General features: G+C 41.0%; 1 protein-coding gene across 4 annotated transcripts in view; it reads right to left on the bottom strand.

Annotated features, from left to right (window-relative positions):
• Nucleotides 1-4,148: 4,148 nt before the first annotated feature.
• The window catches only part of casc3 (casc3 exon junction complex subunit), a 32,132-nt gene continuing 23,234 nt past the window's right edge, over nt 4,149-13,046 (bottom strand). Inside the window, exons 11-13 of one of the 4 annotated variants that reach the window (XR_013817314.1) lie at nt 12,252-12,457; nt 7,597-7,795; nt 4,149-5,575 (exon numbers count right to left, since the gene is read on the bottom strand). Coding sequence is in view for 3 of the 4 variants with exons in the window: in XM_079827076.1 (XP_079683202.1) it covers nt 5,537-5,575; nt 7,597-7,758; nt 12,252-12,457 (407 nt within the window). In the remaining variant the exon portion in view is untranslated. The remainder of the gene's footprint in view (nt 5,576-7,596; nt 7,796-12,251; nt 12,458-13,046) is intronic. The other 3 variants (XM_079827078.1, XM_079827077.1, XM_079827076.1) reach the window with 3 other exon arrangements.

Here is a 13,046-nt window from a genome sequence, read left to right as displayed (position 1 = left end):
TATGGGCGGCCCCTGACGCCCAAACAACACCAACACATCAATAACCTAACAAAGAGTCTTAACAAAAAGTCTTGGGGGGCGGTCTTGGGGGAGGGATGGGGGGCCAGGCCCGTGCAGGGGCACCGGACCCAGACATGACACGGCCGGGCCTGGGAGCGTGGGCGGACCTGGACCCTGTGGCGTGGGCGGACCTGGACCCTGTGGCGTGGGCGGACCTGGACCCTGTGGCGTGGGCGGACCTGGACCCTGTGGCGTGGGCGGACCTGGACCCTGTGGCGTGGGCGGACCTGGACCCTGAGGCGTGGGCGGACCTGGACCCTGTGGCGTGGGCGGACCTGGACCCTGTGGCGTGGGCGGACCTGGACCCTGTGGCGTGGGCGGACCTGGACCCTGTGGCGTGGGCGGACCTGGACCCTGTGGCGTGGGCGGACCTGGACCCTGTGGCGTGGGCGGACCTGGACCCTGTGGCGTGGGCGGACCTGGACCCTGTGGCGTGGGCGGACCTGGACCCTCAGGCGTGGGAGGCCATGGCGGCAACGGCAGTTCATCAGGCCATGGCGGTAATGGCGGTTCAGGGGCCCACAGAGGCGTGGCCTTCATGGCCTCCATGTACCCCCTGCCCCCCCCCAAAATTTTCTTGGGTGGGACAGCGGGGCCGTGGGCTGGAGCCTGGACGGGGCCGTGGGCTGGAGCCTGGACGGGGCCGTGGGCTGGAGCCTGGACGGGGCCGTGGGCTGGAGCCTGGACGGGGCCGTGGGCTGGAGCCTGGACGGGGCCGTGGGCTGGAGCCTGGACGGGGCCGTGGGCTGGAGCCTGGACGGGGCCGTGGGCTGGAGCCTGGACGGGGCCGTGGGCTGGAGCCTGGACGGGGCCGTGGGCTGGAGCCTGGACGGGGCCGTGGGCTGGAGCCTGGACGGGGACGTGGGCTGGAGCCTGGACGGGGACGTGGGCTGGAGCCTGGACGGGGACGTGGGCTGGAGCCTGGACGGGGACGTGGGCTGGAGCATGGACGGGGACGTGGGCTGGAGCCTGGACGGGGACGTGGGCTGGAGCCTGGACGGGGCCGTGGGCTGGAGCCTGGACGGGGCCGTGGGCTGGAGCCTGGACGGGGCCGTGGGCTGGAGCCTGGACGGGGCCGTGGGCTGGAGCCTGGACGGGGACGTGGGCTGGAGCCTGGACGGGGACGTGGGCTGGAGCCTGGACGGGGACGTGGGCTGGAGCCTGGACGGGGACGTGGGCTGGAGCATGGACGGGGACGTGGGCTGGAGCATGGACGTGGGCTGGAGCATGGACGTGGGCTGGAGCATGGACGTGGGCTGGAGCATGGACGTGGGCTGGGCTCACTGGGGTGGAGAGTACTGTGGGAACGTGGAGCTCCTCATCCACCGTTCCCACAGTAAAAGATGAGCCACTCAACTGAAGTGCATAGTCAATATATCCAGCTAGAGTTCCTGGAGAATTGCTCTCTGGCATCAAATACCTTAAAAGGTCATTAAGTCCATTTAAGAAAATACCCTTGAGGGCAACATCATTAAAGTTCACCTGGTAGCACAGTCCACAAAACTCCTCCACATAGTTCTCTATGGCTTGGTTTCCCTGGCGTAGACGAAGCAAGGATACAACTGCTGGGTCCATTTTGTAGGTCTGTTATTCTGTAACATATAGATCCACTGGAGGCAAGTGTTTTGAACCCATGTGCAGCATTTATTAACAATAAACAAAACTTAAAACAAAGACTTGGCTTAACTTGGTCAAAACATAAAACAAAGTCATGGCATGGCTAAACAAAACTCACCACCAGCAGGTTACAACGTTAATAACAGACAAAGACACATGGCAAACATGAGGGCTTAAATACACACACTAAAGACAAGACAAGTGACACCTGTGAACAGTGATTAAACAATGAACCAACGACAGGACAAGACACAAGATCACATGAGGGCATGGGATTCACATGACACTGAAACATGACAAAACCAGGAAGTGCATGACAAGACTGTGAACAAGACACTAAAACAAAGCAAGAACATGATAAACTAAAACATGAACCAAGAACAATGAACATGAACCAACACCAAGACACCATGTGACAGTAGGCTTATATTTTATTTAATTTCAGCTTTATTTCATATGAGAATTTTTTGTTAGTTTTAGTTTACTATTTATAAAATGGTGGTTACCTTACAACTTATATTTGAGTATTTACAGTAGGCTACCTTTCAAAAGTTTGGAAATAAAAAAAAAATTATGTTTGTGAAAGACTAGTTCACCAGGCTCCATTTATTTAATCAAAAATACTGTAAAAACATGAAATATTCAAATGTAAAATAGCTGTCATCTAAGTGAATATAGTAAACTGCCAATTATTCCTGAGATCAGCTGAATTTTCAGCATCATTAGGCTACTCCAGTCTTCAGTCACATGATCCTTCAGAAATCATGCTGATACGCCTATTATCATCATTATTATTAATGTTAAACAGTTGTGCTGCTTCGTATTTTTTGTGGAAATATTTTTTTTTAGGATTATTTGATGAACACCGAGATCGAGAATAGCACTTATCATTCTATTCATTGTCTGTCTGTCTAATTTATTTATAAAAAAAAATAAAAAAATAAAATTATTCTGTACTAGACTAACTGAGACTTGTTACAGCACTTGCATATTGCTGATATTGTTGCCCTTAGACTGCTCTAGCTGCTTCTATTGCCCTCATTTGTAAGTCGCTTTGGATAAAAGCGTCTGCTAAATGACTAAATGTAAATGTAATAAATAGAAATGTATTTATTCATTTATTAGAAATAGACAGTTTTTGGAACATTAATTTTATAAATGTCTTTACTGTCTCTTTTTTTATTTATTTTTTGTGCCTTTGCTAAATAAAAGTAACAAGTATTTCTGAAGACTGGAATAATGGCTGCTGAAAATTCAGCTTTGCATCACAGGAATAAATTACATTTTAAAAATGTATTAAAATGCAGCCTTGGACTAGATACTTAAAAAAAAAAACTTAATGTTTCCAAACTTTTGACTGGTATTATAAAAGAGCCATTATATCCGAATATGGTAAATATTAAAATAAAGAAATAGCAAAGGGAAAAACAACCATTCAGCTACAGCTGAGCTGCTGTGAGTGCGGTATCTGTGTGGAGGAGCGTGACAGTGCCGCCCTGAAGAATAAAGACATTAGTTCCCCCAAGTGGACATTCTGAAGCACTGGCAGCGACACCTATGTTAAACATGACCCCTTTTTTCGGTTTTTAAAAAAACTATTGGTTTGGTTTCACATTTTACTGCTGAAATAATCTATGATTAAGTCTCTCTCGTACATTTTTAAAACACCCGAGAGGCCATGCTTGTTTACCGGTAGTCTAGGCCGACTTCGCGTTATGGCCTGTGGAAAGAAAGTTTTATTTTGTATTTCTCTAAATAACAGTTGCAAACGCAGCAATGCCTCGTTTAAGACAGTAAATCCAAAGCAAAATGTCAAATGAACTCAAAGAATTTCAAAATTACGGCCCGACTGTGGCGACCGTACTGGCTAAAGTGTAATTTTGAGGCACGCTGCTATAAAAGAGTTTAAGCGGCAGCAGCGGCGCGTTCCGCCGCATCAGTCACTCCCTCTTGGCAGGGTTGGATGCGGCAGAAGGCGACGCTTCGCTTTTGGCAAAGTCAGAGTTTAGCACACAACCACAGGCGGCAACTCAGACAAACGCACGGTCCAACATGCTCTGTTTACGGACTAGAATGCTTTTTACCACTAATAATATTGCTCTTACATTTAATTTTGAAATGTCTTTGAACATGTAATGCAAAATGGAGACATTTATCAGACGGGAGAGCTGAACAGAAGACTTATGAAGGCAAAACTATGTGCACTGATAACTATGGACAAAGCAAATAAATGGCTGGTTTTAACGTTTCACAACATTGTAATAAACAGTATAAACATTATATGTTAAGATTTGCTAAAAATGACATTAACAGTTAGAAGTAGCTATTAGAGGGGAAAAACAACTACAAATACAATTTCAGATGCTGCTAAATTAAACAAAAAAGGCAATATGGTTTACAATATATTGAGCATCCCTAATTATAAAAATAAATTGCCGATTTACAAACCAAAAAAAACAGGAAAAGACGAATGTTATATTCAGTTCTCGTTTAATTTCATCTCCTGACACTGCTCCACAAAACAAATTGCAAAAATGAAACATTTAATATTATTCAAACATCTATGAAACATACAAGCCCTCACAGTGTTGTCAGGTCTAATCAAACAAAAACAGATATGTCAAACCAATGAACTCTTTAAGGCATAGAACGTAATACATCTTCTAATAGTCTTTTACGAGCCATGTCTAAACAACACTGGGAAAGACGACATCTCAGTTATACTGTTAGGTTTAATTTGGGAAACAATCATAAAGGGAACAATTGAAAAAGATGCATCCATAGCACTCCCACAGTGGGGCAAAGAATAACAGCTCACAGCCAAAGTTGCCATCTAGAATTGCTTTCACAAAGAAATATCTATAAAATCATGCATGCCTGTACAGTGTGCCTCAAAGAAAACAATTGCAACCATAACTATTTATAAAAAGAAAAACAATGAATAACTGCAAATTAATTTTAGATATTAAATCCAAAGTGAAAGAGGCTTGGCTAGGTTTCCCTGCTTGCTTTGTTCATATTGACAGCATTTCATAAATGACTAGTTCTTAGTATTATTCGTTAAACCACTGGCTTCAATATACTTTAATATGTACACTTACTATAGAAAGCTAAATCAAGCGAGTTCCACTGTCAAGTAGGTCAGTCTCTGGCAAGGTTAATGGTTTGCTTTAATAGAATTACAGTATTGAATTCAACAGTACAATGCTAAAGAGACAAGGGACAGCCAGACAGATGGGGAAAGAGGTTTGAGGGGTTCAGGCCCAGTTTGAAGTGGGACTAGCACCATCACGGCAGGTAAAGCAGTCAGAATGATACAACGGTCTTAGACAAACATGCAAAAAGGACTTTCATTTGTGCATTTCAAGGTGTACGACAGCTGTCTGCTGGCTGATTTCAGACGATATCTTAAGCGCTGAATTAGAATTAAAAACGCAGGTCCATCTTTTCACATACTCAAGTTTGTCGTAGTGCTTTTCTCCTTTTCAGTAAAAACATTTGCACAGCAGAGCAAAAGGCGATTTAAAAGAAAATGAACTAAACCAATCAATTCAAAAGTTCATCCGCCTCGTACAATTTAATTTAGTCTGTCAGCAGAGACATTAATAAAATGTCTCGCTGTTTAGGACTGCATATTTAATTCCTAGCTGGATAGCAGAACAACAGTAAAACACTTTGTTGGTTATGAATGAAAGTACAAAAGGAAGGAACAACCTGCAAACAGAACCTTGGATAAAGACAGTGAAACTAAGCATGGCAAAGATAAAATAAAATGACTAAAGGCAAAAACTAAATGGTGAATTCAATTTATACAAAAGCGGTGCTGGTCCTGACACGTGGGCTCCTCGCCCCCCGGCAGCTAGGAGTGGATTTCCTCAGCGGCCTTTCTGCTCTGGTCCTGATGGACAGAACAAGGTCAAAGCACAAAACCAGATGTTAATATAATACTATTACATAAATGTAATGTAAATTGGCAAGCCTTTTTATCACAGAAAAAAAAAAGAAAAAAAGGATTAGTAATTTCTCCAATATGGAACCCTTTCTGAGCTTTTGGCCCTTGCGGTTCATTTACCCTCACCCTGTGTGTATAGTAGGGTTGCCACAATTCTCAATATAATATTGAACCGTTCGGTACGACATACATTCAATACGCACTTGTGAATTGCGTTTTTTCCCCGGTTTTGCATTTAACTAATTTCCGTGCATTTTATTTATTTCCGAATTGGCTCTGTTTTGTGTGTGCCCGTGAGTCTACGCGCTGATGAGTAAATATCCAATCACTATGCCCTAAAGTTAAGGGCTGTTTAGTCATGCTTGCAATGCTGGTGTCAGATTTCACACTTTAACAGAGCGGTGAAGTGAGGCTGCAGTGCGCACAACCATCTTTTAAATCTGTGGCGTGGGAGGGGTGTGCGATATCTCACATTAGTGGTAGAGTTAAGCTCACGGGACACTACAGTTATTCGCAATCACGAAAGTTCATTATTTGCATGCGTTTTAAAGCCTTGCCAGTTAAACATTTCATTCATGTGCTTGTGCACGGTTTTAAAAAGGGCTTTTCTTAAGCAGGAGCACACTAAAAGCCTGTCAAACAGGACGTGATTACTGGACTAAATCTTGCTGCGCCAATACGGTCAAATACACACAAGGTTAGCATAAACACAGTCGGTTATGTCTAAAGTGAAAGTACAGTTTACCTCAAAATTACAATTCTGTCATTATTTACTTACTCTAATGTTGTTCCAAACCTGTATTGATTTCTTCTGTTGAACACAGAAGATATTTTGATTAATGTTGGTAACCAGAGTTGACGTTAGCCATTGACTTCCACAGTATTCTTTCCTACAATGGAAGTCAACAGGGACTTCTTTAAAAAATGTTTTTGTTCAACAGACGCACTTTATTCAGGTTTAAAACAGCTTGAGCGCAAGTAATCGATGACAGAATTTAAATTTTTGAGTTAACTATCCCTTTAAATGTTAATAAAACAACAAAAGACAGAAAACTCACTGCTCTTGAGAGAAAAACTTTAATACAGTAGCTTTAAGACCAATCAATGTATATTTTATAGTGAAGTCTATGTAGTGTTTTATTTTTACATTTATTCATTCAATTTCATACTTGAATGCTGCTGTACAGCTCTGAGCAGCCAGTGTTAATCTTTATATTTATTTTATATTATACAAACACCTAGGAATGTGTACAAGGGTTTTTTCTTTTAAGTACAAAAGTCTTTAATAGTCCTTTTTTCCCTTAACCCCTTGCTGTTCCGGTCACCTAAGAATAGAATAACAAAAATCATTCAGAACCGAAGACCATGGTTAAAAAAAAAAAAACGAGGTATTTATTGAACCATGGACTAACTGTATTGTTGCATCCCTAGTGTATAGTATGTATGCGCGTGTGCATTATATATATATTAATCGTTAGCCTTAATACTGCAGTATCCGTCTACTGCAGTGGCTTATAGCCGACATGACCGGGTGTGCAAATACTGCTCAAAACGCAATCTTCCTCACCAAATTAATAAGAAGGGTTTTTAATTAAATAAAGGGCTATAGGATTATAAAATGAGTCGACGTGATTGATCATTTAAATCAAATTAATTATTGTATAAAATCAAATATAACGTCACCAATGCCGCCTCAGATCGGTTATACAGAATGTCCTCTTTGTGGAACAATGTGCTCAAAATGGCAAATACATGACAAATGTATGTTCATTTAGAGATTTGCATTTTACAGTGTTAAGTTGTTAGTGTTTTTAAAGATCAACTTTAAGGGAGTGTTAGATAATTAAATGAAGGTCAAGGTAAATGAACATGCATAATTAAATATCCAATACTGAACAAACTATAATATCAGCAGTAAAACCAATATGGTAGGAATATTTTGTGCATCCCCCATTAGAAAAAATCACCTGATTGATCTCTCCTGGCTGAATGTAATATGCTGTTACCTCAGGAGGGGGAGGTCTAACTGTAACGGGATGAGAGGAACGTCGGGGCGGGGAGCGTTTGGGTTGAGCTTGCTGCTGTATCGTGTCGTAGTACGTCACACCACCGTAGACCTGTGACTGTGCCTGGAGAGAGACAAGCATGCAGAGAAGCACAAAAATCCTGAGATACTTACTAGTGGAGTGTCACAGGCAGTGCTGGGTAGTAACTGACTACATGTCATCTGGATTATGTGATTAGATAAAAGAATATTAGCCATTTCATTTTACAATTGCAGTAAATTATTCATAATTGTCTGATTCTTTTATTATTTTAACTTTAATTTATTAAATTTTCCTTTATAAAAAAAATGGGGAAAAAAAGCCTATTGCTTTTATATGTTCCGACAAATCCATACATTTGAAATTGCTACGGTTGTTTTCCGAATACCATTTTTTGAGCTTCGAAGCTTTGGTAGTAATCAACACCGAATATTCAAAGCTTCGGAGGGAGGGGGCTGAACATATTCTTCTCTCTAATAAAGGCAGGAATCTCGAGAAGTGGCGCGCCTCTTATATGTAAGCGGGCAGGGCTTATATGCTCCGAGAACGGACACTGCACTAGTGATACAAAACACACAGTTCGGTTACAAGCTCCTATATTTTGCAGTAGATTTATTTTGATTGATAATAACGTGTAATAGGCTTGGTGTGATAGTCTGTGTTACCGGTGTTCAGGCATAACCACTTGCCCAATACCCACTGCAGCACCGTGCCCACCGTTGTTGATATTTTATAGTAGTAAAAAAATTATTTAGTTCAGTTATAGAATTAAAAACTGAAAGTGCAGCGTGAGCCGAACGAGAGTCAGATTTCATTCATCACGAGAGTGAGAATCTGAATGACAAGATGATTGCGGAAGATTTGGTTAGCATACTGCTAACGCCTTTTCATTTCTTCTTCGCTGCTCTAAACAGTGGTTGCTTGTGGCACTTCCTGTGTTTGTAATGCATTCTGAGCAGCGTAGAAGAACCGTGCAGCAGTTAGGCAATGCTAGCAGTCATAATAACTAGGTCTTATTTAAGAAAATGGTATCGGATCAGTACATGGGTTCAAGTACTCGCCGATATCGATGCCAGAATTAGTTGTGGTATCGGTGAGATTTCTGATACTGGTATCGGAATCGGAACAACTCTAGTCATTGTACCGTTTTCGTGTTTTTCATTTAATAATAATAGAACCCACCATTCAAGCAACCTATAGCCTAATGCAAAACCGAAACTAAAAATGTGCACGTCTGCGCATTTTCATTCTTTCACGACCGCACAGTGCACAGGCACTGTAATGTGACGTGAGGGAAAGTTCTCTCACCGTAACATCCCGAACAGGGAAAAAGGTTAATACATTTTTTTATTCTATTTTGCCCAAAGTCAAACCAACGGCTTAACCCAAAAGCAGGGCTCGACATAAGCAATGGCCCGGGGCCAGAAAAGAGTATGTCGGGCTAGTTGAATGGCCAATCACTGGCCCGCGCGAGCCAGTGATTTGCCATCCGCAAAGGCAAAACAAACATCATACCCAGTGGCGCGAAGAGTGTCAATGTTACTTAAATTTTTTTTATTACGTATTAAAATGGCAAAGAACTACGAGGCTGATAAGAGAAAGAGAACTTTCCTTGTGTCATGGAAAACACAGTACACTTGGGTGGATAAAGGCGACGAGGGCATGTACTGTTTAGTTTGCCGACAATTTCCAACAAAAGCCGACCAGGCCGGGTCATTTTACAAGTGAACACAAAACTACAGAAAACAGGCCTTAGATGCCCACGAAAAAAATCTGCCAACATTTACAGTGTGTGTTGGCAAAGCGAGTGGTGGACAACCCATCAGCTGGGCCACTTCATTACTGGACACAACGAGCCAATGACACAATCCAGCGTATGGTGAAGTTAATAAACACTGCTTACCATATCGTGAAGAGTGAGCTCCCCTTTACTGCCTACGAGAGAACGGTCGCTCTTCTCAAGAAGAATGGCGAAGACGTTGGCTCTCAGTACCTCACCGATGTAGCATGTCGAAGGTAAGTTATTCAACTAGCTAGCTAATATATCAACGTAACTTTGCTCATAAAATGATAGATCCAAAGTGCGAGTGCTTGACTTGTGTCATGACTGAATTTGGGTGCCATTCCAAAGGCAGCGCGCGCGCTCCGAAACAGACCGAGTCGAGACGAGTAAATTATACTTTCGGTTTCATGTGCACGTCAGGGATGGCTGACGCAAAACTGTAGTTCCGAAGCTTAGCAGATGTTTCGAGTCGAGCGATCCGAAATGTGATTCAAAACACCGGTCACGTGACTACGGCTAAATGAAGCCAAAAATATCTTCTATAAATGTGTATCTTTGTTAATTGTTCATATATATAAAACAATATATATATATATATATATATATATATATGATAAACAATTAATGGTTATACAATTTGGTTATTTTTGTATGTCTCCAGTAGGGATGCACCGGTTGACCGGCCAAAAACCGGAACCGGTTTTCTTTGTATTTTTCGGCCGATTTATCCGGAAGTGCGCCCACGTGCACATACGCCTATATTGCAATCATTCGCGAACATGTCACTTGTGTGTTACAAACGGTAACACACAAGTGTTTCCTGCTTTCCTGCGCGAGCTGAAGTTGCGCGAGCTTACCTCTCTGCGCCCTGTACAAGCGTAGATAGTGAGCGTTTGTTCAGCTCAGCTTCTCACGTGTTGGATCGGATGAGAACAAAACAGACTAACTTGTGACAAAGCCGAAATACTTATTTTTGTAGCCTAAAGAAGAACATGCATGCACTTTAGAAATGAAATACTATCAGTTCTGTAGCCTATAGGATGATCATTTATATTTGGTAACACTTTAGAATAACGGTCATTAGTTAACATTAGTTAACTACATTAGTTAACATTAACTAATAATGAACTGCACTTATAAAGCATTTATTAATCTTTGTTAATGTTAATTTCAACATTTACTAATGAGAGATAACTGCATTATTAAAATCTTGTTAACATTAGTTAATGCACTGTGAACTAACATGAACAAACCATGAATAGCTGTATTTATATTAACTAACGTTAACAAAGATGAACAAATACAGTAACAAATGTAGTGCTCATAGTTAGTTCATGTTAGTTAGTTAGTACATTAACTAATGTTAACTAATGACCATTATTCTAAAGTGTTACCTTTTATTTTACCTTAAAATTACATTGACTTAATTTGATTTAAAAAGCACCTGCTGTAGCATCTTAGTTTTTTTCGTTGCACTAAACATTATTTGATTTAACATTTTGGAACAATTATATACTTTGGTTTTATTTAATTTCACTGGTAAAGACTTTTTCTTTACACTGAATTTAAAAACAAATGCTGATTTAAGTAACATCTTTGTTTGGATTGCAGAATATGCAGTTGTTGCCTTTAATTTCACCTTTCAGCCTTTTAATTTCCAATTAAATTTCCTGTTAATTTCAGATTGCGGACTTGTTTTCATTAGCCAAAAGCCAATTTTGCCTGTCAAATACCAAAAAAACATCTTGTTCATGTATACTTTCATTACTTTATTGTGTAAAAAAAAAAAAACGGAAATCGGTATCGGAATCGGCCATGTAAAATCATGATCGGTGCATCACTAGTCTCCAGGGGCTCTCTAGTTTTTAATTCATGTACTCCATTTGCTACATTGATTAATCCTAATGTATACAATACATACAGCTTAATGGAAAAGTTTTCCTTATATTTCTTTCAGGGCCAATAAAAATATAGAAGGGGCCAGCAAAACTCTGATCTACTGGCCCCAGGGCCCCTTCTATATTTTTATTATTTATTTTTTGCCGGCCCCAGGGGCCAGTGCAAATTTTTTTTTATGTTGAGCCCTGCCCAAAATGCAAGCTCAGGCATGCGCTTCTACCATACAAGCTCGTGTAGTTGTGTGCTCTAGACAGAGGTTGCAGCCTGGCAGGGAACACTTAGACTAAGAAGAAGCAAATATATTTATTAAGTATAACTAGAATCGGATTCCTATTCAACTTTTGGCTAGGCTATACGATAATTGTGTAAAAAAAAAAAAAACCTTGTATTTCGCCAGATTTTATAGTATAAACATATTCAAGCGCGAATGAGGACCGTTTCGAGTGGGATACCAGGTGTGCGGAAAAAACAACAACAATATTTGAATCCCAAATTTGAACATCGAATACCGGCTATAATTACACAATTGAGAAGCCACACTGCAATAAACAATTAATATTTCATAGTTTTAGTAAAGCGTTTTATTTTAATTTATCATTTAAGAACAAATTTATTATAAGCTTTTTATCAATTAACCTGCAGAATGGAATACATTTTCTTTCTCTTTGCATTTTTATATTAATATGGTACAATATTAGCCTATTCATATCTATGTGAAAAGTAATCTGAAACCAATCCAAAAGTAGTCAGATTATGTTACTTAAAATGTGTAACATTACTAACTACAATTGTCAAATGTAATTTGTATTCAGTAATGGACTACAATTTGTAAGTAATCCACCCAGCACTGATCACAGGATGCAAATAACACTTACTTACAGTCAAACAGGCTCACCTGGGGGTTGGGGTACATTGGAGGTAGCGTAGCTCCGGCTGGGTACGGGTAATTGGTGTTCCCAAAAGTCATGACACCTGGTGGAGGGTAGAAGGGTGGGGGTAGCAGCTGCTGTGGAGGCGGTTGCCCAGGTGACAAAGCAACAGGTGGGGCAGCGTAAATAGCCGGATTGGGCATGGGCCCTCCCGACTGGTGCGGATGCATACCTGAAGCACAGAAAACATTCGAAACGTTAATGTTGAAATTACATTCCATTTAGGGCATTAAAGTGCCCCTATTATGGATTTTTGAAAATTACCTTTCATGTAGTGTGTAACATAGTTCTAAGTGAATGAAAACATCCTGCAAAGTTTTAAATCTGAAAGTATATAAAGGCATTGTCTCTCAAAAGTAAGAGTCAACTCTGAGTCAATTAAACAAATGTTTTTTTATTTTTTATTTAAAGAAACACAAGCAGTTTCATTGTGACGTCAAGCTGAAACATTAGCATACTGCCCGTAGACTTATTGCGTGCGCAGACACCAGGGAAACATCGAACCACCGCAAACTCTGCAGCGGATACTGGATAGCATCATGTCGAGAAGACGCTGTGCTCTACAATCTGTTGTGTTTCATATTGTATAAGGCTAACTCACATTATTACGGTCTTACTGAAATACTACTGTAAATCAGCTGTGGGCTGCAGTTTTACCTAAAACTGTCTATTAAAGCAGACTGTCTGTCATTCTTACTACTTTGAGTAAAGATAAAGGATGGAGCAAGATTTGTTATGCAACCTTTGTTGTTACATAAGTC

Source organism: Gobio gobio (assembly GCF_949357685.1).
Source record: "Gobio gobio genome assembly, chromosome: 1".
In the NCBI taxonomy this organism is placed as follows: Eukaryota; Metazoa; Chordata; class Actinopteri; order Cypriniformes; family Gobionidae; genus Gobio; species Gobio gobio.
This window is presented reverse-complemented; position numbering and strand designations above follow the sequence as displayed.